The sequence below is a fragment of the Uranotaenia lowii genome, chromosome 3, assembly GCF_029784155.1.
Source record: "Uranotaenia lowii strain MFRU-FL chromosome 3, ASM2978415v1, whole genome shotgun sequence".
NCBI lineage: Eukaryota > Metazoa > Arthropoda > Insecta > Diptera > Culicidae > Uranotaenia > Uranotaenia lowii.
In genome coordinates this window covers 78,338,888-78,366,205 of record NC_073693.1, presented here as the reverse complement: position 1 = coordinate 78,366,205, position 27,318 = coordinate 78,338,888, and the positions used below count along the sequence as shown (strand labels likewise).

Below are 27,318 nucleotides of genomic sequence, written 5' to 3'. Positions count from 1 at the left end.
ATCGTTGTTAACTGATGAACCAACAAACCTACATTAAAGACATGATTCTGAATTTGAATTATTGTCCTCCATTCAATAATGCATTAATATTTTGCCTAGATAAGCTATTTCCAGATAGACAGTGATGCTTAAAACTTAAATTATGCAATATTTGGAAATTTGAAAAGATATCACTAGAAGTAGTTCAGATGTTACTAAAGAAAGCTTTAGAAGGTTTTATTTCATTTAACAAATATTTTGTAGACTTCAAAACTTCAACTTCTAATTTAGATATCCCTTTAAAGTCATCGAAATTTTTTTTTTTTAAGAATTCAGTTTGGTTTAAAATTCCTTTAACAATTTGTAAAATTCCTCCACATTACAGAATGGGGAAAAGCTAACAAAGAAAATTCTGTAACGTTATTTTTGCAAAAATCAAAATAACTTGCGGTCCCCTGGAACGTTGATCATTGTACTTGAACCTTTATTTTAAATTTTAAATTTTCATTCATGATTCTATTTTAAAAAGTTATTTTAAATAAACTGATAGAAAAAAAGTTCTCAAATTGTTTGCACCTCGAAAAAATGGGAATTTTGTGGACTTGTGTAATAGAAAGTGGAGTTGAGCATTCAGAAGAAAAAGAATTACAAAAAAGAATTTAGGGTGATATGGATATCGAAGAATTTTCCATATCAGCATGAGATTTGAAATGATATACTCGGTTGTTTAGAATTAACGAAGTAATGGATACTAGGTTTCAGATGATATTTACTGATTCTGTTGAGTATCGTAAGAAGTAAATGATAAGATTTCAAATTCTGAACTTGTTTAGTAACACTTCTTAAAGAAACCCCATTTCAAAGATGAGGTAAGGTTTTTAAGTGTCAACATTTGAGTTTTAATACAGAAAGTTTTAAAATAAAAATTTGTTTCAGTTTCTGAACGCCATACAGTCTCGTAAAATGCAATGCCCTAGGCCTAGAGTAATATAAGACTTAATTCCGCCGGAGGCGAGCTAATTTTCTGACATGTTTATCAACACTTACTTTTAAGTAGCTTTTGGGCTCTAGAAGTTTCCCGTTACTACGGTAAATTCATTTCTTGAACTGAAAATTTTACTTGGAAAAAAATCTCCATGGGGGGGGGGGGTTAAACCCCTAAACCCCTCCCCGTTCGCACGGCCTTGAATCTGGCTGACCACATTTCTCGTGGTTTAACTCCAGAATCCATCGTTGGCAATGAATTGTGGTGGAATGGTCCGAAATGGCTGCTTCGTCCTCCTCAACATTGGCCTGCGACTGCGTATTCCTGGAAAACCCAGCCGTCGCCAGAAGTAGACACCGAGAAAAGGAAATCCGTTCCTATTTCCGCAGTTTGCACTCATCAAGAGTCCTGGACCTGAGAAGCGTTGGGCTATTCTGATAGTTACTACCGCCTACTTCGAATCATCGCACTTTGCAAGCGTTTCATGAATACCTGTAAGTTATTGGAACATTCAGCACGCACCGTAGGATTTTTGGTACCTTCCGAGATGCGTTCGGCAGAGTTGTCACTTCTGAATCTCATTCCGAAGAAGCATTTTATCACGGATCCTTTCTTCCTCGACGCCCATGAAGAAACGCTTCACGCAGGACCTTCGCATCTATTGGTAGCAGTTCGTCGTCGTTACTGGCCAACAGATGGTCCAAATAAAGCCGGTAATACAGGCCACCAAAGCATAGTCTGTTTCCACAACAAAACGGGTTCGCTCAGTAAGCTATGGCACATCTTCCTGCTGTACGCGTTACACCATCGCTTCCATGGGTCCGGTGTACTTGAAACCTCCTCGTAAACAGTGCCCAATCAAATCGTATATTTGCGTCTTCGTTTGCATGGTTACCAAGGCCGCACATCTCGAACTGGTAATGAGCCTTACATCCAACGCTTTCATCACAGCGCTGAAACGGCTCTCGGAAGCTCCATCAGAAATCTACTGCGACAATGGCACGAATTTCATAGGCGCCAAGAACCAGTTGGGAGAACTTCGTGTTCTCTTCCTGTCGCAACGGCATCAGTCCGAGATTGCCAGAACAACAGCCCGAGTGGGAATCGCCTTCCATTTCATCCCACCACGCTCACCCACATTTGGAGCGTTGTGGGAAGCTTGCGTTAGACCCGTGAACCATCACCTTCTACGCGTGACTCTTGATGTCCTTCAGATGCAAGACGAAGTGACCACTACGGTCGCACAAATAGAAGCGTGCCTCAACTTCCGACCGCTTACTCCCCGTTCCAACGATCCCTCAGACCTCGGGGCTCTAACTCCAGGTCATTTCCTAATCGGTGGTCCAATCCTAGCTCTTTCCGAACCAAACCTTACCTCACTACCCCCAATCACCTGTCCCGCTGACAAGACCAACAGCGTGTTCTCCAAACGCTTTGGGATCTCTGGTACGTCGAATACTTGCCCACTCTACAGCGTCTCCAAAAATGGCACCCAAATCTAGCCATTGGTGACATGGTTCTGGTTGAAGACAACAACTTACCTCCGACGAAATGGCCCATCGCTCGAGTCCTGAAGACGATTGTTGGCGACAATGCGTGTGGCAGATTTGCAGACGTGCTGTGTGAAGGAAACCAAATCCACCTTTGCTCAATCCGCAAAATGTGCCCGCTCCCACATTGTAAAGCCTCCGAATCTTCCACAGTTACGGAATCCGAGCGTCAGCCTTCCGCTCCGAGCTGCACTCCCCAACCATCCCCCACAATTGATCTTCAGGCTCCATCGACACTTCCGGCCGCTGCTCCACTTTTGGCTCCAAACAGCGAGATTGGTTCCGACGACGACAACGACGAGTAATCGTCCTGGTCAACATCGCAGTTCGCATCGTGAACACCGAAATCGACGGCTGTTCCTTCCAATCGAGATGCTGTTGAAATGGACATTTCAAGGGTGGCGGCATGTTCCGGCGCAGTCACAACGAACAGCGGCCCACAACAAATAATAATGATATAATTCGAAGACATTGTAATTCACAAAATACGAAGAAATACGAAAATTAAAAAAAATTATAAGTGACATAGACATAAGGGAAGAAATTCTCCGTAAATAGTACCTTAAAACGGGGTAACTTTGATCACCGGGGTAATTTTTACCATCAATAATTTTTTCCACATTATCGTCAATAACTTAGTCTTTGATATTTTTTGAAACTGTTTTCTACGCTTAAAAGCCTATTTATTAAGTAGGTATCAAATTGACGAAATTTGGTTTGCATTTTAAATGGTTTTCTGTTAGTAAAAATCTAGTTTCAAAATGTTAAAATATCTATTTTTCCAAGGCTCGCAAACAAACAGCTCTCCTGATGATACCAAAAAGCATTTAGAAGCAAACGGGTGGTAGAATATGAAAGAACAACTTCAATTCTTTGTAAATGCATAGTTATAGTGCTATTTTATAGTCATTTAATGATAAATTTTTGATATTCAAAAAGTAAGGACATTTTCCAAGAATAAGCCCTTATTGGAGAAATGGATAAGAATCCTATCAAACAAATAACTTTGAAGAAAAAATAAAAAAAGAAATAGTTGGAGGGCCTAGGGGAATGTTTGAAGATAAAATTTCATTTGAATATTGAAGCTTAAACTATTTAGCAATTATTATAATTTTTGCCCCTAGATGTATGCAGCATCATTGATTTTTTTCGATTATAAATGTTTTTAAAAGAAAACGTTAAAAAGCAAGGCAAAATTGATAAATTAGAATTTGTAAACAATTGTGAAGGTGTTTTGTATCGTTTATAATCCAGAAAACTCGTTAAAACTGTCAAAATGGAGACTGATCAACATAACCCCAAAGCATCAATTCCTGAACAGCGACGCAATCGATTTTTAAATCCAATTTAAAGTATTTCAATTAATTTCTGCAACCATGTTTTACGTTCATAAGAGTCCAGTACTGGTTTTAAAAATATGAAATATGCCCCAATCCAAAACAATTATTTCTTAAACCGATTTCCACCAAACGGTCATTTAATTTCTTCTCAGTAGTTAAAGTAACATTTTGAAGTCGTCTGTCGCAAAAATTCTTTTTTACAGAATAATCAGAAAAATATACTAGTGCGTATTGAACATCATTGTACAAAACAACCACCACAATAAACAGAATCTAGAACAGATGCACTTTCATTTTAATAACTATCGTCCAGACACTCGTCTATCATTGGCCTTCAATCTAAGCGCGCGAACAACACATGTTCTCTCCATTCTCATCTTATCATGTTGTTTAGATTTTGTTATTTCCATATTTCATCGGTCAAACTTGATAGCGCACCGAGACGCAACGACCCCTCAAGCGTCTGGCGATGCAAACGCGCCATGCCTGGTAAGCAAGTTCAATTTGAATTCTAATACCTACTATTACATGGTTATGAATATTCAGATTTACTTTAAATATGACACAAAATCGATCGTTATAGTTATTTCAATAGCTTTCTTATATGGTTTCAAATAAATTAGCTCTCAAGTATAAGTTTCTTCATTTTTCACTACATACCTACCTTCTAGAAGAAACAAAAAAAATTGCCATTTTGGGTCCCATTTAAAGCTTTATTCCTTTAGATATTATTAAAATTTTATACACATTACAAATGAACACTTTTGAACATTGATGAGTTCCCCATAACAAAACCATCAATGAACGTCATTACCCTTCAAAGAGCTTCTCAAAATAGTTCGATATATCCTTTTTGGCAATAATCTGAAAAACAGAAGCAATGAGTTAGTCAAATGGTATTTCTGAAATTTATCATCATTAATAGACTGTTCAAACTCACCCAGAGGCGGAGAAAGCAAGTTTATCCAAAAAGTGCCCCACTATGAATTCTGATTTGTTTAATAGAACTCCGTCCACGATTTCATTTGCGGCCTGTTCAGGTGCCAAAGGATCGATGCATGCTCTGAAAAAACGGAAAAATAGACACTATCAACCATTTAACCTATACCTACAGAAAATAAAATATATTTGAAATTGTCAAGTGCAGAAAAGGTGTGAAAACTTCAAAGATTATGTTCTACTCAACCAACCCGTAGGATCCGGAAATTATATCGACTAGCTCCTTCCGGGTGGCCATGAACGAAGGATAAACACAGGATGTATTGATTTGCTTATCCAGTCCAAGAAATGCCAGCTCTTCGGCTACACTCAGCATCAATCCTCGAACGCCGAATTTGCTGGCGGCGTAAATGGTGGCCCGGAAAATTGCCGCAAATCCTGTCACAGTATGAAATTTTAGATTATTTGGTTAAATAGTATCGACCTAATCAATCTACAACTCACCCAAAATTGACGAAATCCCCACTATATGTCCTCTTTTTCTCTCGATCATACCAGGTTTGAATTCACGGATTGTCTGGAAAATACGAGAAAAAGTATAGTTTATTAAAAGTTTATTGTATTGCATTCATATAAAATGTGATTGGATCGTCTACAACCGTCCATGAAGCTTTAAAACGTTTTGGACTATCGATTTAGAAGAAAATAGTGCTGGAACTTGTGATTCAGCTTAGTTGGCAAGTCAGTTGCTTCCTGAGCCTTTGTCCGTGAGTTCGAGCCCAAGAGTTGTACCGGATAAGTTTTTAAATGACTGTTCGCCAACTGCATCGTTGATATAAATTGCGAATGACATAAAGATGTAAAAGCGATTCTAATCAAAACAAAAAAAACACCTGGATGCACTGCTAGTCGCAGAGAGAACATGTCGATGATTTTCTCACTTGAAGCCCGCGCAGGAGCAAAATCGTTTAAAAATTTACAAACATGGCGGACTTTCTAACATATCTGGTTAAAACTGACTTCAGACAACATTTCATACGATCTTTTTACCATGCAGTTGGAATTGCGATTCGCAACACCATTGTAAACGACTTAAGTTATCATTTCTGATACGATTTCATTTTTGCTGGGCATACTAGGATTATCGAAAAAAATCGTCATAGATCACAGGCAGGAAATTCACAGGCAACATAAATTTAACACATACAATTCTCAAAAAATATTTCGTTGATGTTAGGGCATGTGAAATAGCTCAGTTGGTAAGTTGGTCCTAAGCCGATGTCTGCAAATTCGAGCCCAAGAGTAAACATAGGCAACAGTCGTGCCAGATAAGTTTTTCAATAAATGTTCACCAACGTTTATGTTTTCGAGTAACATACATACAACAAATGATCTACTGCAGATTTAATATTAATTTTAAGCTTAATTGGCATTTCGGCAAATTTGATTGAGACTAAGTAGAACTTTTCATGAGAAAGAATATAAAACTAATAGTTGGACAGGTTAAAGCCAGAGCGCTTTGGGTAGAAGAAACGAATGCAGATTTAATGCTCATGTTTTCTTTGTTCTACTGCAGATTTATGATTGAAAAATGTTGAAAGATATTTAAAAAAGTTGCAATATAGAAAGTAAAGCATATGATGTGAGAAAAACAACAACTATTTTTACACCCCTTCAAGAAGGGATTCGTTCGGTCTAAGGGACTTTCCCTTAAAATAATGTATAAACGTCACTCGGCTTTTTAGGCTTTTGAGCAGTCGAGCCTTCGAAAGAAAAATAAATATTTGATTAAAAAAAAAGTTAAGCATAGAAACCGTCAAATGTTTTTAAACATCATTAACAAGATAACAGATTACAGACATGAATTTGTTCGAGCCCATCAAGCTACACGATTGAAAATGCTTGATCTGAATTCACAATGTGATTTGAACAAGTGAAAAAGACAGCTCCTCCCAGTTTTGGTTCAACTTTTGCATCTTGTGAGTCTAAATCTCTGGAAAACATATTTGAAAATTGAACGGGAAAGTTGAAAAACTCTGTCATTAATTTCTATTCATGAAAAAAGAATAACCTGATTGTGTCGTTAAAAATAATTTGTCACTACTTCTTCTGCTTTGCTGTCTTCACCAAAATTGTAGCTGGAGAATTTTTAGTAAGTTTCATCTGTTGGAACTTAATTTGCATTGCGAAGGAATAACATATACAAGAAAAACCAAAAAAGTTACATTCTCCGAATAATTTTTTTGCGTTTTTTCATACATAATTTTAAAATCAATACCTTGGATCTTATTTTACAATTCGGTAAAAATTATTTTGTTTGTTTTAATCATAAACAAACTTTTTGACTACAGAGTTATTGAAATTCGAGAAAAGTTGCTTAACAACACACCTTAGTGTGCAATACTGATTGCTATGTTCAGTTGATCGTATATTTTCAAAAAAGTTGCTGCGCGGTATGTTTCGTAGAAAGACTTAAAAAAAAATACAGTAACGCTCATTTTTGCATGGACAAAAAGTAGAGCTTTTCCGGTTCATTTACACAAAAAATTAAAATATTTTGTCGGTAACCCCCATAATTTTTTTTTTAATATTTTCTATTTGGATTCTTCAAAAAATAAATATATTTTATGTGGTTTATAGTTTTAGAGGTGTTTATTCTCTCAGTTTTCACTATCAAATCTTTTAAATTCAACTGGTCACTCAACAAAATCATCAAAAACTTTGAAAAAAAATATTTTTTTTAAACTAGTTACAGAGCTGTTTAAACAAAAAATGCTTAAAAAGTATCTTCTAATCCTAAAATTTAAAAATTGGCTGGCAAATCCTGTCAGCAGTCTTAGAGGGTAAAATTATATGAACTTTCAGAATTATCTGGAATAATATGAATCCATATATGAATCCATATATGAATCATTCTGAATCCATTATCTTTAGATTTTCTGATTGTGTCAACACGGGAGGGAATTTTATTAAAAAAAGCTCAATGATTAAGAAAATCAGTAAACACTAGGAACCGCTAAAATTTTTTTATGATAACGCTTATCGTAAAGCAATCTGGAGTAGAAACATTTGCCCAAAATTAAGCTTTGAAAAAAATTATAAGATAATGAAAAATTCCATTCGCACTTCAGACTCAATGCCAATCGCTACAGCAGTTCAATCTAGCTTCAATTTTGATTGTTACTGTCTTATGATAAAATGATAATAGTCATTATAAGCCTGGAGTTTTCATTAACCTTCTTATTTGTACCGTAAAACGGGGTAACTTTGATCACCGGGGTAAATTTGACCAACACTAAACTTTTCCACATTATCATCAATAATTCAGTCTATAGTTTGAATTTTTGAAAACTGTTTTTTAAGTATGAAACCCTATTAATAGAAAATCAAATAGGCAAAATTGGGGTTGCATTTGAGATTTTTTCCTGTTAGTAAAAAATCTAATTTCAAAATCTTAAAATATCTATTTTTTCAAGGCTCGCAAACAAACAGCTCTCCTGATGATACCAAAAAAGCATTTAGAAGCAAACGGGTTGTTTAATGTTAAAGAATAACTTTTTTCTGTGTATATTAACAGTTATTTTTATTGTCATTTAATGATAAATTTTTGATATTTAAAAAATAAGGACATTTTCCAAGCCCGTATTGGACAAATCGGTAGGAACCCTATTAAATCGTTAACTTTGAAGAAATAATGAAAATGGAAATTGTGGGAGGGCCTGGAGGAATGTATGAAGGTAAAATTTCATTTGTTTTTTTATGCTCAAACTATTTACTTACTTACTTACTTACTTAATGATCCCGCGCCGATCCTCCGGTGCACAGGGCCGTGGTAAAAGACCTCCACTGTTGACGATCTGGAGCCAGCGTCTTCACTTGGTCCCAGTCAAGATTCTCGTCAACAGTTCGGATTTCAGCGGCTAGGCTTCGCCGCCACGAGTTTCTGGATCTGCCTCTTCTTCGATGACCTTCTGGGTTCCAATCTAGCGCCTCTCTGCAAATCTCGTTTTCATCTCTTCGCAGCGTGTGCCCAATCCATCTCCACTTACGTTCCCGAATCTCGATTTCTAGCGCCCTTTGATGACACCGGCGATGCAGTTCCTCATTCGAGATCCAGTTGCCAGGCCACCAAGCGCGGATGATATTCCGCAGGCAGCGGTTTACAAATACTTGCAGTTTTCGCGTCGTTACCGCATATGTGCACCAAGTTTCGCACCCGTACAGCAATACGGATTTGACGTTTGAGTTGAAGATTCGGATTTTTGTTCGTAGAGAGATCTGGCGTGACCGCCAGATGTTTCGGAGACTCGCAAACCCAAATCGGGCCTTTCTTATCCGGGTTTCGATGTCCTTTCTGGTACCACCATCAGGCGTTATCTGGCCACCAAGATACTGGAAGCACTCCACTTTCTCAACTTGTTGCCCAGCTACCATGAAACTGGAGGGATTTTCTGTGTTGATCTCCATCGACTTGGTCTTTCCGACATTGACTTTGACACCTGCTGCCTTGGAACTTTCGGTGAGGTCGTCGAGTTTGCTCTGCATGTCTTGTTGTGTTTGGGCGAGCAAAACAATATCGTCTGCCAGGTCAAGGTCGTTCAGTTGCTCCATTGTTGAAGGATTCCACGGCAATCCTCGGTTCGGTGCACAGTCAATCGATCCAATCAAAATCTCATCCATTACGATTAGAAAAAGTAGCGGTGATAGAATTTATCCTTGTCTCACTCCAGCAGTTACCGGGATTGGTTCGGACAAGACACCGTCGTGCAAGACCTTGCACGAAAATGCCTCGTACTGTGCTTCGATGAGATGGACTAGTTTCTCTGGGACCCCTCGTCGCCTTAGAGCCGCCCAGATGTTTTCATGGTTAAGTCGGTCGAATGCTTTTTCGAAATCAACGAACACCAGCAGAAGAGAGTCCTGGAATTCGTTGATTTGTTCCAGTATGATTCGTAGCGTTGTGATGTGGTCCACACATGATCGTCCGGATCGGAATCCAGCTTGTTGCCGTCGGAGTGTAGCGTCGATTTTCTCCTGGATCCTGTTCAGAATCACTTTGCAGAGTACTTTGAGGGTTGTACAGATCAACGTTATGCCTCGCCAGTTACCGCACTCTGTCAGGTCTCCTTTCTTCGGGACCTTTACGGGGATACCTTGCATCCAGTTGGCCGGGAATGTTGCAGTATCCCAGATGTCAGCGAAAAGACGGTGCAACATTTGTGCTGATAGGGCAGGGTCGGCTTTCAGCATTTCAGCAGGGATGCAATCGATCCCAGGTGCTTTGTTGGATTTCATGTTTTTGATTGCCGCTTCTATTTCAGCCAGCAAAGGCGCTTCCGAGTTGACGCCATTTATGCGACTTACTGTTGGCGCTTCGAGCTGCAGATTCTGTTGGCCATCGCTATTCGTGACTCGGAAGGGTTGTTCGAAGTGCTCAGTCCATCGTTTGAGCTGATCTGTTCGATCGGTCAATAACTGACCTGCTCGGTCTTTTAGCGGCATTCTTGCATTAGTCCTTGCACAACTGAGGCGGCGAGAAATGTCATAAAGTAATCGGATATCTCCATTGGCGGCGGCTCTTTCTCCCTCTTCGGCTAGGGAGTTTGTCCAGGCTCTCTTGTCTCGTCTACAAGCTCGTTTAACTGCCTTTTCCAGCTCCGCATATCGTAAGCGGGCGGCTGCTTTGGCTGACCCGGTACATGCCTGCTCAATTTCGGCTTTCGCCATTCTCCGATCATCGACCATCCTCCAAGTTTCATCCGATATCCATTCACTCCTTCTTCCACAAACTTTACCGAGAGTACCATGGCTCGTCGTGATAAAGGCATTCTTGATTCCACACCACTGTTCTTCGACTGTTCCGTCTGTCGGCAGCTCCGAGGCTCGGGATTCTAGCTGTTCAACGTATGCCCTTTTCACCTCTGGATTCTCCAACCAGCGGACGTCGTATCGACACCCGACTTTCTCCTCTCGCCGTTGGACACGCGCAACTCTCAGTCGTATCTCGCCAAGGACGAGGTGATGGTCAGATGCAATGTCTGCGCTTCGTTTGTTGCGGACATCAAGAAGGCTCCTTCTCCATTTTCGGCTGATGCAGATGTGGTCAATTTGATTTTCTGTTCGGCCATCTCGGGATACCCAAGTGACCTTATGTGCTGGTCAATTTAGCAATTATAATTATTTTTGCCCCTAAATGTAGGCAGCATCATAGTTCTTTTTTCGATAATAAATGTTTTTAAAATAAAATGTTAAAAATCAAGCTTAAATTGATAAACTAGCATTTGTAAATATTATGAAGGTGTTTTGTATCCTTTATGATCAAGAAAACTCGATAATATCGTCAGAATAGAGACTGATCGATGTCACCCCAAAGCATCAAATTCTGAACAGAGGCGAAAGCGATTTTTAAATAAAATTTAAAGAGGTCTAAAAACTTTTGTACCCATGTTTTACGTTCATAGGAGCCCAATACTGGTTTAAAAAATATAAAACATGCCACATTCTCCTTAACAGAAAATGTAATCAAAATATATTGAAAAAAGTGACCAATGTAACCCCGGATTACGGTACCTTTTATTTTCTAGCCCAATTTTTGTAACCCTACTGTACTCTGGGAATTTTCCATTTTATTCAAAGAGCATTAATGTTAAGGTTAAATAATCTTAGCTTCTGCGGTTTCCACCCCTTTATATTGTTTAAATAATCTCTCGAATTCTTTGTTTTTAATAGAGTTTATTAGCAGTTTGGAAAAAAATTAATTTAATTAATAAATCTAGACTAAAACTGTGATAAATTTGAAATTATTACAAAAAAAATGCATTTCAATCTTTTTATCGATCTTAAATGTACAAGAATCAACAGAATTGGCAAAAAGTGAATTGCAAATGATTGATAGCAGCTAGATTCAGCTAGATTCATCATATTTTGTTCATCCCATACTTTTTTTTAGTTATTCTACTGTACACTGAAGTTAATGAAGCATTAATGTTGCAGTAAAACTATATTTACTTTTACTATTTTATACCAATGACGGCAAAAACTATAGAAATCATTGGTTTGAATAAACCATAGAAACCCATTAAAACAAAAAAAAAATAAAAGGAATTTATTTGGTCTAAAACCTTGAAAATTCTCTTGAAAAAAATCGTTTTTCATCTTTTGGTTGATCATGAAGTCGAAAAAATCGATAGTACTTCAATTTTTAAGCAAAAATGAAATTCAAATTATTGGTAGAACATTCATTCACCTTCAATATGAGAAAGAAAAAAATTAAAAATGGTGTTATTTAGTGGAAGATGAACGGATTTAACGGATATGTTTAAATTTAATCTGAGGTAAACAAAATTCAGAAATGCCATTAACGAGTAGTTTAATCAAAAATTGGATTTTTGTTTCCTAATGTGCGTACCCATACGCATCAGAGCCTGCAAATATTATGAAAATATTTTAAAGAACAATTTTGAAACAAAAGATTTTATTATTTTATTGGAAAAAATCAAATGGTGTTGGACGGTTCTTATTCATGTATAATAATTTTTTTTTAATCAGAGTTATTTCACCAAGATGTAAACATATGAATATCAATTCATGTTATGTTTGGATAAAAACAATTATAAAAAGGATATTTCTTATGATAAATCTTAAATAAAATGTTCGTATAAAAACAAGTTTTTCAGAAAATCTAAATCCTTTATCTTTCTAGGCGTTGACATTTTTTATTGTTTCAGAATGCCAAAAACTTGAATAAAAAAAAAAATGAAAAAGTCACTATTCCATTATACTGGATTAAATTTACAGAAAAATTTCTAAATGTGGACTACAAATTTTCACAAAAAAAAACAAAACGTTTGTCACCGACTAAATATTTTAATTTTGCCTGGAAATTATTCAGAAAAGGCTAAATTTTTCATTTCCTAAAAAAGTAAGATTTAATGTATTTTTTCTTTTTAACATCTTCTATAAACAAACCGTGGATTATTTTATGTTTTTTTCTGTTACAATGGCTTCATTTTTATTTCTTAATTCGTTACCACGTGTCTGAAAGTTTGTGGTTGTTTTGTTTTAAAACTAACATGTCATTTTGGGGCTTACACTTTCATTCGTTTGTTAAATTTGACAATCAAGTTAAGGAAATGTTTGAGCTTTGTTCTAATTTTCTGCATACTTGAACTCTCGGATAAAGTAATCAATACCAAAACAAAACCAATAACTTTTTTTGTATATGTTTGTTGATTCAATCTGGAAATTCATAAGTCTCATTAGAGATCCGTTTTTATGACAATCATGATTATCATTAATAGCAGTTTGCGTTTTTCTCACATGTAAGTGTGAGATGTCATTTTGGGAGGTACCGTTTTTTTAATCAAATGTGTGAAATTTTATCTTAAATACCTCTATCATCTTCATATATGCAACTTTCGATTTCTTAAGCATATTTTTTTCGCTGCAGCATGAACATCTTTAGTAATTTTATGCTAATTCAATATAACGACATTAGCGCAGCTATCAAACAATTAAGATTTTCTCACGTTTCGCTCTATACTGCCAGAAGCGGTGGAAGTACAACAAACCCTGATGTTTAACGATAAGAAGTGATGTGGAAAAACATTGCATGCTTGAATAGAATAACATTGAAAGCGACAAAGGGCATTCGAATACTGATGAGAAAATTGCTTTAAATCAGATGATTTGCTTTTTGAAATATATTCAAACCTTTTCAGTCAAATAGATTATTTACAATTCTTTTTCATCCACAGAAGAGCAAAAAACTCACTTTCAGTTTTTTTACATTATTAAAAGTTCTTAAGTCATAAAAAGATATTAAATAATTATTTTGGAAACAGTTTCAAAGACAAGTGAAGTAAAAACATCTATTTTACATTTGGGAAAATTATATTGAGTACTCCTAGATTTAAGCTTAAAACCTCGTTTCTTCGATCATTACTCTGGTCGGTATTTTGGACCACCAGGTTTCTATTTTGGACCACCGTCTGGACCTATTTTGGACCACCCTTAAACTAAATAAGTTTTTTTTTTCTAAACTTTGCGATATATACGACAGCGATTGATGCGCAATTATGCGAATAATTCAGTTAATCTTTCCTTTCTTATTTTTGTAGTCAGGTTTTGTTTACTCACGATAATCCATTCCTGAACTGTAGAACAATCTTCAATTTTTCCCCAACCTCTATTCAGGTACGCTTAATTGTTGAATAATTAAGTAATTTTCGATAAGAATAGATTAAACACAGAAAAACTCCTCCGTTAGATAGTGTGTTTCAAATTTTTTGAAAATTTCTACAGCGCACTGCAATCTGCAAGAAATTTGTTCTACAGTGATAAATAGTGGCCAATTGGCTTATCTTCAGCATCAACATTTAGAACGCAAATCTCCTACAGGCGACCCAATGATATGTTAAAAAAGTCTAACATCATCAACTCCGCGACATCAATTGATGCACTTTGGCTTCCAAAACGTTAGTGGATTTGGTTCAGTTATGTAGAATACTTAGATTCAAAAAATATAAAAATATGCGAGAATTAAGCCATATTTTTGACCATCTATAGGCCAGATTTCTTTCGCTAAAAATATTCACAAAAGTTCAGTTTTATCTTTGAAAAAATTTTTGTTCTACAACGGTTTTTCAACGGTTTTTTTTTTTCTCAAAAATTCCATAACCGCAGGGGTTGAAAGTTACTAGATTTTTAGTACTTTTTCGCTCGTAATTTATCACATTTCAACAATTTTTTCCTAAGTTTTAAAACATGTAAAGTCTATCTAATAGCTTAGTTGAACATATTTTTTTGTTAAAATTGTCCTACTATTTATTAACTGAGATATTTCAACTGTTACAAAAATCAAACTTGTTACATATTTACCAATTCGTTGTCGTTTTTTTTTTCAATCCCTCCTTTAGACGGGGTTTATATTTCTTTTCTTCTACCTAACCAACTGTATTTATTTCTTGAAAATCAATCCGGAATAGTTGTAACTTTTAGACCAAAATGTCAATAATTTTCCATGAAGCATTAAAAATTATGATCTTATTAAAAAGTTTGTGCTTTTCCAGTTTTGATGTTTTCAGCTCCTTTAAGCTGCAGCTTTTCTCAACTGCTTATCAAACAGTTGCCACTAATGTGGATTGTTAGATAAACGTTATTTAAAGCATGGTGCACAAAAGGTAAGTTAAACATTTATTTGCTTGGTTGTATGCCGATTGAAATGAAGTTCGTTTAAAGGCGGGTTTGGGCCTTAGCGAGTAGATAAAATAAAAAAATGTCCAATTTCCAAATTTCATTTATGGTAAGCGATTGAAAAAGACTGCATTATTCTTTTCATATCGTCGTGCAACGTCTTGATACGTTCACGAACACTTAACAGCAAGTTCAATACCCAGGTTATGTTGGGTGGCCCAAAATAAGTCCCTCAGGAATTAAGTCGGACCTATTTTCGACACGGGTCAAATTGCTGTTAAAACAAGCTTTTTGGTTCTTCGAGCTGGCAAACAAGTTTTCAAATGTTTTGTCATAGCTGTGAACATGTTTGTAGTTGTTAAATTCATCATAGCAAAGCAGAAAACCATTTGAAAGTTGACTCCACTAATGGCAGATTATTCAAATGGAATGTTAGCTTCAGCTTTATTTGTTAAGAAATTCCACAATTAACGTGATTTATGATAGAAATAATGGAAAAAAGCCACAAGGTGTTCCAAAATATGTACCCGGTCCAAAATAAGTCTGTTACCCTCCCAGATCAGGTGTTTAAAATTTCCACAAGACCACTTTTAAGAATACTAGCTGACCCGGTGTACTTTGCTACACCTTCAAAAAATCAATAAATTGCGTGAAAATATTTTTATTATAAACATATATTCGATATTTTAAAATGAGAGCTCACACATCAAATTATTATTGGAATACAAAGAAGATTAGATTCTCTAAAGTTATTTCCCTCAACTGGATCTGAAATTGATTTTTTTTAAATGGTTTCATATTTGATATTAAGAACTCGTTTCTATTTTCTTTTCTCCCCTGCAATGTGGGGAGGGTCCACGAACTGCTTTAACAACAATTTTCGTAACCAAATAACATCAAATTTCATATATGGCTCCATTTGCTTGGTATGTTTTCGAGCTTTACTTACTATCCCTCTTCCCGTTTGTCCTCTGGAAGAAGGAAATGTCGAAAAAACCTCTCACATTCCCGGCTCTGTACTATATGAAATCTTTCCTTTAAAGAAATAGTTTTTTTTTGTTTCGAATATAGTCGTTTTACCATCTTTATGGCATTCGCGACTTTATATCAACGTTGCAGTTGGCGGACAGTTATTGAAAAACTCATCCGGTACAACTGTGTTCGATATTTACTCTTGGACTCAAACTCGCGGACATCGGCTCAGGCGACAACGGACTTGCCAACTGAGCTATATCACAAGCCAAAAAAGAAATAGAAACATTTTTCGTACTCGAACACTTTTTCTTTCAGATTTGTGCGGAACTCCTTTTTCCCTCTCTTAACCCCCAATGGAAGGTAAAAAGGGTTTAATAATAGCCATAAAATCATTTTTCGTACACTTATACTCTCCCCTGCAAAATTTGGTTAAATTTGTTTGATGAGCTCTTGAATTTATCAAAACATACGTATGACACCTCTCTTCTTTTTTTCTATCCCGCGAGGGGAACCAAATCATCTTAGAATCATCTTGTATTAAAATACTTTTCCCAATTTGTTATCATCTGCTAGATTAGCACTTGTGTAATTAAAATATTGTATGGAAGCTCCCCTTCCCCCTTCCTATAGAATTAGTGAAAGGAAGAATCCCCCCAGTGGAAGGACAGATGGGTTTCAAACATCGCAGAAACTTGACTCGTTGCCATATGCCTTCCAATGTGAAATTTGGATTCATTTACAAGATTAGTTATCGGACAATGCATTAAATTGTATGGAAGACCCATCTGACCCTTTTTATGTTTTCAATCAAAGAGGTTGGAGTCTCAAATAACCATAGAAACATTTCTCGTACCCAAATAACCACCCTTGTCAAATTTGGTTCCATTTGTTCGATTAATTCTCTAGTTTTGCAAAAATTGTATGGGAGGCCGCTCCATCTTTTCTATCTTCACACTGGAAAGAAGGAGGAGCCTCAAACCATCTTTAAAATATTCTTCCTACCCATATACCCGTAGGGATGATATGAAGGATATGAAAAAAAGAAATCAAATTTAATTAAAAATAAATTAAAATAATATTTGTATTCGGCAACACTGAAGATAAATAAAATAAAATAAATTTCATTGGCAACGTTTGCTATTTTGGCAACACTAGGCAAACAAACAAAACAAAGTCCGTCATTGAACTATTCTTGTGAGCGACAGATGTGTTTAAGTGAATCTCTGAATTGAGATTCGTAAAATCACGACAATGGCGTGGTTGGTCGAATAAGCACAAATAGCGCAGATATTTAAGGCTGCTGCTGGTGTTTGTTTTGATTTGACTTTCCGGTGGAATAAGACGGAACTGCTTAAAGAAGCGCAGATATTTAAGGCTGCTGCTGGTGTTTGTTTCGATTTGGCCTTCCGGTGGAATAAGACTGAATGGGCATTAGAAGCGCAGATTTGCTTTGAGTTGGCCTTTCTGTGAAAAATATGGAATTGGTGTTGGAACCAAAGATTTTTAAGACCGTTGTTGTTGATAGTCTGCTTCAATTTGGCCTTCCGATGAAAAAAACGGAGATGGGTAATGAAGTACAGATTTTCAAGGCTGCTGTTGCTGATTGTTTTTTGGATTTGGCTTTCTGGTGGAAAAAGATACAATTGGCGTTAGAAGCGCAGATATTTAAGGCCGCTGCATCTGATTTTTTATTTCGATTTGGATTTTTAATGCTACTGCAGCTGATTGTATGTTTTGAATAAGCCTTCTGGTTGGGTAGGCTGTTTCTAAGAATACAATCGAATTATTGCGACTCAGGTCAAAAGAGACAGAGTGACAAGAAAAGCACAGTTTGAGAAAGCTGATGCTAAGAATGTTTCTTATGCGGATTTTTCCGGCTCTGGTAAACAAAAGCAGAACGACAGGAAAAGCAGCAATTGGGAAGGCTTTTGCGAAGAATATTTTTGGATGGGATGAAGAATATTCAGAAAATAAAAATTAAGATTTGAAAAGCTTTGGCAGAGAATGGAATGTAAAATTGAAATGAGGGATATTTGGGATATAAAATTTTGTATTTTTTTCTATTCTTCTATCTTCTTTTTTTGGTCTATTGAGAATAGAGTTGAGAAGGAATGTAGAAATGAGAAGAAGGATAAGCAAAAATTAAATAAATTTTGTAGGATTGAGAATAAAGATGTGGAATATGGAATAAAAATATAGGATATTTGGTAAAAAAAATTTAGTTGTATAGAAAAAAAAACCAAAAGTCGACGCGTAAAAAAGTTTTTATTGAGAAAAGAGGTGAGAAGGAATGTAGGGATGAGATGAAGGATATGAAGAAAAGAAATAAAATTTAATTAAAAATAAATTTGAATTATAGTTGTATTCGGCAACACTGAAGATAAATAAAATAGAATAAATTTCATTGGCAACGTTTGCTGTTTTGGCAACACTAGGCAAACAAACAAAACAAAGCCATTCATTGAACTATTCTTGTGAGCGACAGACGTGTTTAAGTGAATCTCTGAATTGAGATTCGTAAAATCACGACAATACCTTTGCATGCCAAATTTGGTTCTTTTTGCTTGGTAATTTTTCGAATTGTGCGAAAAATTGTATGGAAGCCTCCTCACCGCTTCCTATTTCCCAATGGGAAGCAAACCATATTAGAAACACAGCTCGTTATCAAATACTCTCCCATGCCAAGTTTGGTACCATTTGTTTAATCGGTTCTCGAGTTATGCAAACATTTGTCTTTAATTTGGGAGACCCCCTTCCCCCTTCCTGTTTGGGGGAGGGGTCTCGAACTATAATAGGAACCTTCCCCTGCCTCCGATAGTCCCACCTGCCAAGTTTCAAGTAAATCGGTTCAGTAGTTTTCGAGTCTATAGGGAAAAGACAGACAGACAGACAAAAATCCTTTTTATATATATGGCTAGATGGATTTTTGAAAATTTTAAAACAATCACAGACACAATCCCTCCACCCCCAGAGCAAGCTCTAGGACCGCGCCTGATAGTGGGTTGCTACATAAAAAATATCTTTAATCAAAGTTATATTGTTTACCTTATCTACATATTTATCTTTAGATTTCGATCGATTTTTGTCAAAGGCTAGGTCTTAATGAAGAACCGATTCTCCTTCAACAAAGGATCATGTAACCTTTGACTTTAAAAATGTGACAATTGGTCTCGTCCCTCGAAAATGCTTCTCGTTCATTTACAAGTGCTCTTATAGTTCTTACATTTGATGCATTTTTTTTTTGTGTTAACATCTTTATGTCACTCGCGACTTATATCAACGGTTCAATTGGCGAACAGTCATTGAAAAACTTATCCTACTGTGATCGATGTTTACTCTAGGGCTCGAACTAATGGACATCGGAGCAAGAAGCAACTGGCTTGAAAACTGAGCTTTATCACAAGCCCATTTGGTGCCTATAAATTTCAAGTTACACACTGTCGGAAAATGCAAAACGATGAATTGCCAAATTTTTCCAAAAAGATAAGATGCATTAAAATAAGAATATCGGATCAAGTGTCCCCAATCTCCCCTATGTTTAAACGGTTTGCTACTCACCCAGCAATGCGCCATCAGGTTAACATCTATCACCCTTTGAGCATCTTCCTCGGACCCATCGGTGCTATTTCCAAACGCCAACAGCGCAGCGTTATTGATCAGAATATCCACAGGGCCCAACTTTTTCTCGATACCTTTTCGCAGCTCGCGAACGGCTCTAAAATCACTTACATCGGTTCTGAAAGCTTCGGCCTCAGCGCCCATGCTTCGAAGCCGGTGAACGGTTTGATTTGCCGCTACCAGGTCAATGTCGACCACAGCCAGTCGGCAGCCCTCCCGCGCCAATCGGAAACAGATTGCCCTTCCCAGCCCATTTCCTCCCCCGGTCACTAGCGCCACCTGATTTGAGACCGACTTTTTCCGGCGCCAAACATAAGCTTTGAAAAAGTCCACTACTAGGGCCGGTATCAGCATCAATATTTCCAGGGACACTTCCAAGACAAATTTTACTCGATCGTGTTTTCGGCCATTGAGCTCTGCAGCCTGATAAGCACCCTCGTTGCACTTCAAATAAGACCCCATACTTTTGGTACTTTAAGACACTTCCAGCTGTTCTTCCGCGGGCTGATTACTCTCAACTGGCTGGGAGATTCAAAATACAGCATCTTTCATGTCGGCGTTGCTTCAACAGGTTTTGAGATCCGGTGGGGCGAACAATTTACCTGAGCCGTAGTAAGTAGTTGGTAGGTAATTGCAGTGCGTTTTATCGTCAAGTGTTTGAAACGCTTTGCTAGCGGACGACTAGCGGCACGTGTACGCGAATCGGCAGTTATTTTTAAGCAGTGAGAGAGCAAATTTGCCTAGTTGCATTCTTCAATCGGAAGTGATTGACTTCACACACATTAGAATGAAAGTTATGAAAGGGTCAAATTCATTAGAGTGTACTTTTTTTTTGTTATTATGACTAATTTTGGGTAATTACTAACAAAAAGCTCCCCATTTTTAAACTACTTTCAAAAGTTTTTCTTTATGTTAGACTTGCAACTTAAGAATCATTATGGTTTCTAAATTTCAAAACATACAATGATTGTCGCTTTCCTTTCGAAACTTTGTTTCTCAGTGTCATTATGCTCATAGATGTAAGTAACAAAAAAATGCAAATGGTCTTTCATACATTGTTGCATTGGACATGCTTAGGTACACCTCGCACATTGTGTTTGCCTACCGGCAGTCGGTGAGCTTCGGTTAACGAAAACCGATCAATGGATGACGTTCAATGTTCGCGTGATCTAGACGTATTCATTCATTCGTAATATGGTAATGAACCTGAGGCGTTGGCCTTAGAACCAAGAAACACCCCTTCCGAATCACAACTTTTATACTTTTACTTCTCATCGAATTCCAATGGTTCATCACGCCCTTTGACGAGGTTTACTAGTTTATATTCATTATAATTGATAGAGACTCATCTGAGAATCATCTGTTTATTCGAAAAAATGTGATTTACATATTTAACGTTTCCTAATACAATATCAGATATAATTATGTTTTTTCTAAATTTTGCATGCTCACGCTTAGTTTCTTATAATTATTACAAGTAAAATGATTGGATGAGACGAGATTGGATGCAAATGGCTTATTTCTTTTTTGGTTCTTAAGGCCAACGCCTCAGATTCATTATCATATTAAAGTCTGTTTCACATAGAATCTGGTCGCATCTTTTCATTTACTGCAGCGCCCCTAGTTGTCACATCGCAAATCTATTGACAGTGTTTTGATCCGGATGGTTTTTTTTACTTAGTGGTGTAAATTTCATCAAGATTGAAGCAGTCAGTCAAAAGTTATCGACGATGGAACGCGAAAGGCGAGAGAAAATTCTGCACACTCAAGTAGAGAAACCGCCCAAGTAACAATTTTAGCTTTATTATGGTCAGCAAAATGTCGTTTGGACCATAGCATTAATCTTCATAAAAAGCTAAAGTACATTCTATAACATCACCTGGACTCTAATAAAGCCAAAATTAGGCTATTTGGCCCTATCCTAGGAACGTCATCATGACCAATCATTGTTAGTCATCAATATTGGTCACCAAAGCTTTTAAAAAGCTATTATAAAACATGTTAGAAATTTTTGTTTTTTTCGGTTCTGTCAGTTCTCGGAGTTTTTTTTTATTTTTTCCAGCAACCGTAATGGTTGATGAATGATGATTGCATTATTCAGATATGAATCTGGTAAAATTAATAGCTAAAAAACCAATGTTTTACCCATATAATGAGCGTCTTTTCTACTGCCAGTCAAGATTTTAGGTAAAATGTATATGAAATAGTATCTTAAAATAAATGCGCCTCGTCAAATCTGATGGTCAATCATGATGGGATTGATGGAAAAAAGGCCTGAAAAAATATTTTCCAATGCTGGCATTGTGAATCCATCAACATGGCGTCATTTTGTACCCTTCGATTTTGCAACCAACATGGCGTGAGTCAATTCATAGTTTTATTATGGTTTAATGGTGACCCCAAAAAAAGCTACGATTTGACGTTTCTCTCGCAAGCAAACCAATTACACGCTAAGGTTGAGTTCCTCATTTCTGAGTTGTTAATCATTAGTACAGTAAATGAGGACAGACTTTTTGAATGAAAAGGGATTGGTTTTCAATGACCCGTGGAATAAATCATGAGTTGAAGTCAAATTTCGTAGTCTGACGCCATCTTGAAATCCAAGATGGCGGATTCCGCTGAACTTTAAAATGGTGTAAATGACTTGAAATCGCATGAAACCCCAACAAAATGGGTATCGGGTGAAAGTGCTAAACGAGTAGAAGTCGAATTTCGCTATCCGACGCCATCTTGAAATCCAAGATGGCGGCATCCGCTCAACTTTTAATGCTTAATGCTGACAAAAAGTCGCATTAAACCACCACTATACGAGTATTGAATGAAAAGGCTAAGCTAGAAGATGTCGATTTTTTTCTTTCCGACGCCATCTTGGAATCCAAGATGGCAGCTTCCACTGAATTTAAAATGCTGTTAATCAATGAAAATCGCTTGAACACAACTTTTTTTCACGTAATACTACATTAAAACTACTATTTTAAAACAATTTAGATCATTTTAAATCACTTTTATTATTTTTTCATTATGTTTCTAATGCATTTAGAACTTTTCTTGTTTTGTTTATAGTTTTTGATTGTTTTTGCCATTTATGTAATTCTTTTATTCCTATCATGCTATTATGTCTAAATTGTATTGGTCTTATTCTAGCAAAAACTATAAGGTTATGTTGTTTCTGTTAACCGTCTGATTTAGGCACATGTGCCAAATTCGATGTTTCCAAAATCGAATGTTGCCAAAAACGAACGGGGTCTGTATTGTGGTAGTTTTTGTGGGATTTTCAGTCACTTACAGATTTTTAGAGAAACGCGAAAAGAGATATTTGACTTCTATCATTTAGCCTTAGCACCCAATACAATATATTTGAGAGTTTCATGCTATTTTCATCCATTTACAGTATTTTTAAGTTCAGCTGAAGCCACCATCCTGGATTTCAAGATTGCGTCAGAATGCAAAAATAAACTTTTTATAGCTTATCCCAATTGACAAATATCCATATTTTGGAGGTTTCATGCGATATTCAATGATTTAGAGCATTTTTTAAGTTTATAGAAAGCTGCCATCTTGGATTTCAAGCAATATTCGACTTCTACTCGTAAACCCCTTCACCCACTACCAATTTGGGTTTCATGTCATTTTAAGTCATTCACTACATTTTAAAGTTTAGCGGAAGCCGCCATCTTGGATTTCAAGATGGCGTAAGATAGCGTAATTCAACTTCTAACGGTTGATTTCTTTTAACTTATACCCCTATAATATAGGTTTTATGCGATTTTCAGTCATTTACAGTATTTTTAAGTTGAGTGGTAGCCGCCATCTTGGATTTAAGATGGCGACGGGCAACGAAATTTGACTTCTACTCGTTTATTACTTTCACCTTATAACCATATTGTGAAGGTTTCACGATATTTTCAGTAATTTACAGCTTTGAAAATAAAAGAGAAAGCCGCCATCTTGAATTAATGATGGCGTCAAGCTTTTTTTTCCTACTATTTGGGCCCTTTCACTCAATACTCATATTGTATAGATATTCATACCACTTTCGGTGATTTCAAGTTTTCAAAGATGTATTTTTTTAATTTAAACTCAAAACCAACACGCATAACTTACCAAAAATGTGTAAAAATGGGAGTTCCAATTCAAATATGTGCTATCTAATCTGAGCGTGTCCTATTTTGACATTTTGATCGAGAACTGTCACTAAGTTTTATGGCGGTTTAATAATCAGGCACTGAGTGCTATTATAGAACATGCAAAAAAAAGCTTGGAGCAAACTTCTAAGTTTGTGTTTTATTATAGTTTTAAAAAAGCATTCATAACTCTTTCAAAATAACTTAAACAGTATGTTTAATAAAAGTTTTATTAGCGTTTTCAAACCCATCTGCAAACATACGGTCGAAGAAAAATTTAAGCATTCTGCATGACCATAATAAAACCGTCATAAAACGAGCTGCACAAAAAAATGCCATAATTAAACCATAATAAAACTTCCTAATGCTAGTTGGCATAATCTGTGTTACTTGGGCGACGTGGTCAGGGGTAAAGATCTCGAAATTCCTGAAATACCCAAAATCGACTGTAAATTCGGTGGATCGAGCAAAACAAACCAGGCGTAAAAGTGGAGCATATGACCGGAAGCTGCGAGCAAAGGTAATTCGATCAGTTCACAATAATCCAGGAATCTCCTTGCGTGATTTGGCGAAAAAGTTCAAGACGAACCACAGTACAGCTCGACGAATTTGTTTGCGAGAAGACTTGCGGTCGTATCATGCAAGCAAACACCCCAACACAGGCGCGGTCCTATGGGGGGGGGGGGTATCGGGGTGATCACTCCCCCCCCCCCAATCGGCAAAAAACCGTTAAAAATATCCGTAAATGCTCGAATTTCTATAAAAACTTTGAACTTCCCCTAGTAGACGTGCTTTTGGATTTTCAAAATTTTTCCACTCCGTGGGGGTGTTTAATCAACGAAAAAGTTTCTTATCACTTAGGGTCAAGATTGGAGAAAAGTCGGTCTACCAAATTCAAGCAGCTGTAACTTGCAATTCCCTGGACCGAATTATACCAATCAACTTCTGTTGAATTACTTAGAGTGTAGATTTTGAATTTGCTAAACATTTATCTTCTTAACATTTGAGCTAGGAATGAAAAGTAGGAACTTTTTATAAATTGTCGCGAATATCCCTGATATGCCTAAATTTACACGAGCAAATAATGATAAATTTTGTATTTGTTTCAAAATCTGAGCTTCTTATTTATTTATTATATTTTTATTTTAATGGAATGACAAATTCCAAAAAGTCAAATAGGGTGGTGAATATTGTTGTAACACTAAAATACTTGATATTTTTTCTTCTTAAGTCATACATTACATACTTTTTTATTCGGTCAGATTGGCAATTTCCTTTAATTTTCTGAAATAACTATCATGTTTTATGGATTTACAGATATTGGTCATTCTAAGAATTGAAACAAATACCTTTGGACTTTAAGTGTTAAATTGCCTTATTAGAAAGAAATTTAAATTGTAGTCACATGTGATCATTTTTCCAGTAGGCGCTTAAGAAACGTGTGACTACAATTGACAGTCTTTGGTACCTTCTTATCTCTCTTTTTTACACCAATATTTCACAAATCAAATTCAATCTTAATAAACACCATGTTGAGGCTGCATGAAATCCATTTTCCAGGAAGATTTGGCAACGGAAAGTTCCTCATTGGGATTTTTCTTTGTAGTTCAAAATATTTTAAAAACCGAAGGAATCGGGACAAAATATTATAATAAATCTTTACTTTAAGAATAAAACGCTAAGTCGAATTTCAAATATAAATAAGAATTTCCAATTCTGTATTTTTTCTTTTGTTTACAGTTGGTTTATTGAAAGTTTTAAATCTTTACGAAGTGATGTCTAACACTTTCCAAAATCCAATGCAAAACTATATTCTCACTTGCGTTTACAAGGAATTCATAATTAGATTGCAAATTAACAATTGAGTCTTTGAATCACAGTAAAGATTTTGTTGCACGAATTCATCTCTACCTCGATTTAACATCATTCAAATACGAATAGTAAGAAATTAAAAAAAATTAGATCCAATTTAATTTAATTTGGTTTGAAATTTATCACATCAAGCATTCATATAATGGATGAACATTAAAGGTTTAAGTACATACTACCAAACAGAAATTGAATATGAAAATTTTAAATTTTAATAGTTAGAGCTTAAGTTTTAAAATTCTCTTGAAGATTTCTAAATTGAAGTTAATGCATTAATAAAACACAAGAGAATCCAGAGCAACAATAAATCAAAAGATGAAATTGTGGGCAGTGTTTGTAGCTTTGTGTTCCCTAAAATTTTAAGAGCCACAAAACCATAAAAACTATTTATAACAGCTGTTTCAATATGAAGAAATTGGTGATTTGAGAAAGAGATTTAAATTCATCTTCTAAACTCTAAATATGCTTTCACAACGATAACACAAGGAAACAAAATTTACATTTCCAAAATTAGTTTGCCTATGTTTCTAAATTTTCCCATTATCAGTCGATTATTTTTTCGGCAACAAGGCAATCCATCAAACTGACATTCGAAAAGCTTTTTGACAATTTCAAACTACCAGATATACAAATTATGACAATTTTCTTTTTATAAACTTTTTTTTGCTGTATATATTATAGATTTGCTGGTTGCTCTATTAAATTGAAAAAGTTTTTCAAAATATTTGATTATTCTTCTCTTATTTCATATTTTTCGAAATACATCTGATTTTGTTCAGTAAAATTGAAGTGGGGGAGGAGGAGCAGTGTGCAGCTTATATTGTACTCATTTGAAAGTGGAAATCCTCATCCCCCTCTATGATCTATCTTATCCGACCAGATTTTATGTGAAACAGATTTTACAAATTTGATATCAATATATCTGAAACACCAGAAAATAAATGCGAATAAGAATTACGAATAAAACCAGAATTAATGTTTTTGGAAATTAGAATGAGTAGAAATGAAGTAGATACATAAATAATATATCACCAGATTTTAAAAGAATTTAAATAAAAATTCAGAAATAACTTTCAGATCAGGTTAGGGGTAAACCATGATTAAAATTGTTAAGTAAAAATATAATATTTTTAAACAATTGTTAATCATCTAAATAAAGATTTATTTTCTACTTTTCCAATGTGAGGGTAAGGGATGATTGAAAATATCCGCTGACATATTTTGAATTTGAAAAAAAATAATGGTTGGAATTGTTGATTCCCGATTAGGAAAAGATCCATTAAGATAAACACATAGTTGATGATTTAATTCTATTCGATAAATGAAAGAAAAAATTTAATATAATTTCAAGAGTGCCAGTGATGACAGTCAGAGATATAATCATTTTTCGAACTTTTCATAGATTAATTAAAAATCATGATCGATTCAATAAATATTTATGTAAAAAACAAAAATAAATTCGTTTATAAATTATTATCAAGCTCAGAATTTGTAATTTAAAAACAAGAATATTAGGTTTTCAGAGCACACGAAATGAGAACTGAAAACAAAGAAATATTTTTTCAACAGTTTTAAGAAATTAGAAACTTCGACTCCAAAATTCAGCAACTTTGTCCGAAAATTAAAATTTTATTTGAAACAAAAAAAAATTAGATGAAAAAATGAGTTTTTAACATTTAAAAGAAACATTTAAATAAAAAAAATGTAAATTTAAATAACGACGTCGTACTATTTTATTAACTCAC

At 35.6% G+C, this 27,318-nt stretch overlaps 1 protein-coding gene across 1 annotated transcript; it reads right to left on the bottom strand.

The window, feature by feature from the left end:
* Positions 1-4,557: 4,557 nt before the first annotated feature.
* LOC129756638 (uncharacterized oxidoreductase YoxD-like) lies at positions 4,558-20,185 on the bottom strand. The gene is made up of 5 exons (XM_055753560.1): positions 19,521-20,185; positions 5,298-5,370; positions 5,045-5,231; positions 4,795-4,917; positions 4,558-4,718 (listed from the first exon to the last, which is right to left on the bottom strand). Exons 1-5 carry the CDS (start codon positions 20,040-20,042, stop codon positions 4,652-4,654), a joined length of 972 nt encoding a protein of 323 aa, XP_055609535.1. The 5' UTR covers positions 20,043-20,185; the 3' UTR covers positions 4,558-4,651.
* Positions 20,186-27,318: the final 7,133 nt, after the last annotated feature.

Excerpts from the sequence above, each read along its gene's own strand:
- LOC129756638 (XM_055753560.1), bottom strand. The coding sequence starts at position 20,042 with ATGGGGTCTTATTTGAAGTGCAACGAGGGTGCTTATCAGGCTGCAGAG. Across the intron at positions 4,918-5,044 it reads ATAATTTCCGGATCCTACGG|AGCATGCATCGATCCTTTGG; the intron begins GTTGGTTGAGTA and ends CCGTTTTTTCAG. Across the intron at positions 4,719-4,794 it reads CTTGCTTTCTCCGCCTCTGG|ATTATTGCCAAAAAGGATAT; the intron begins GTGAGTTTGAAC and ends TCTGTTTTTCAG.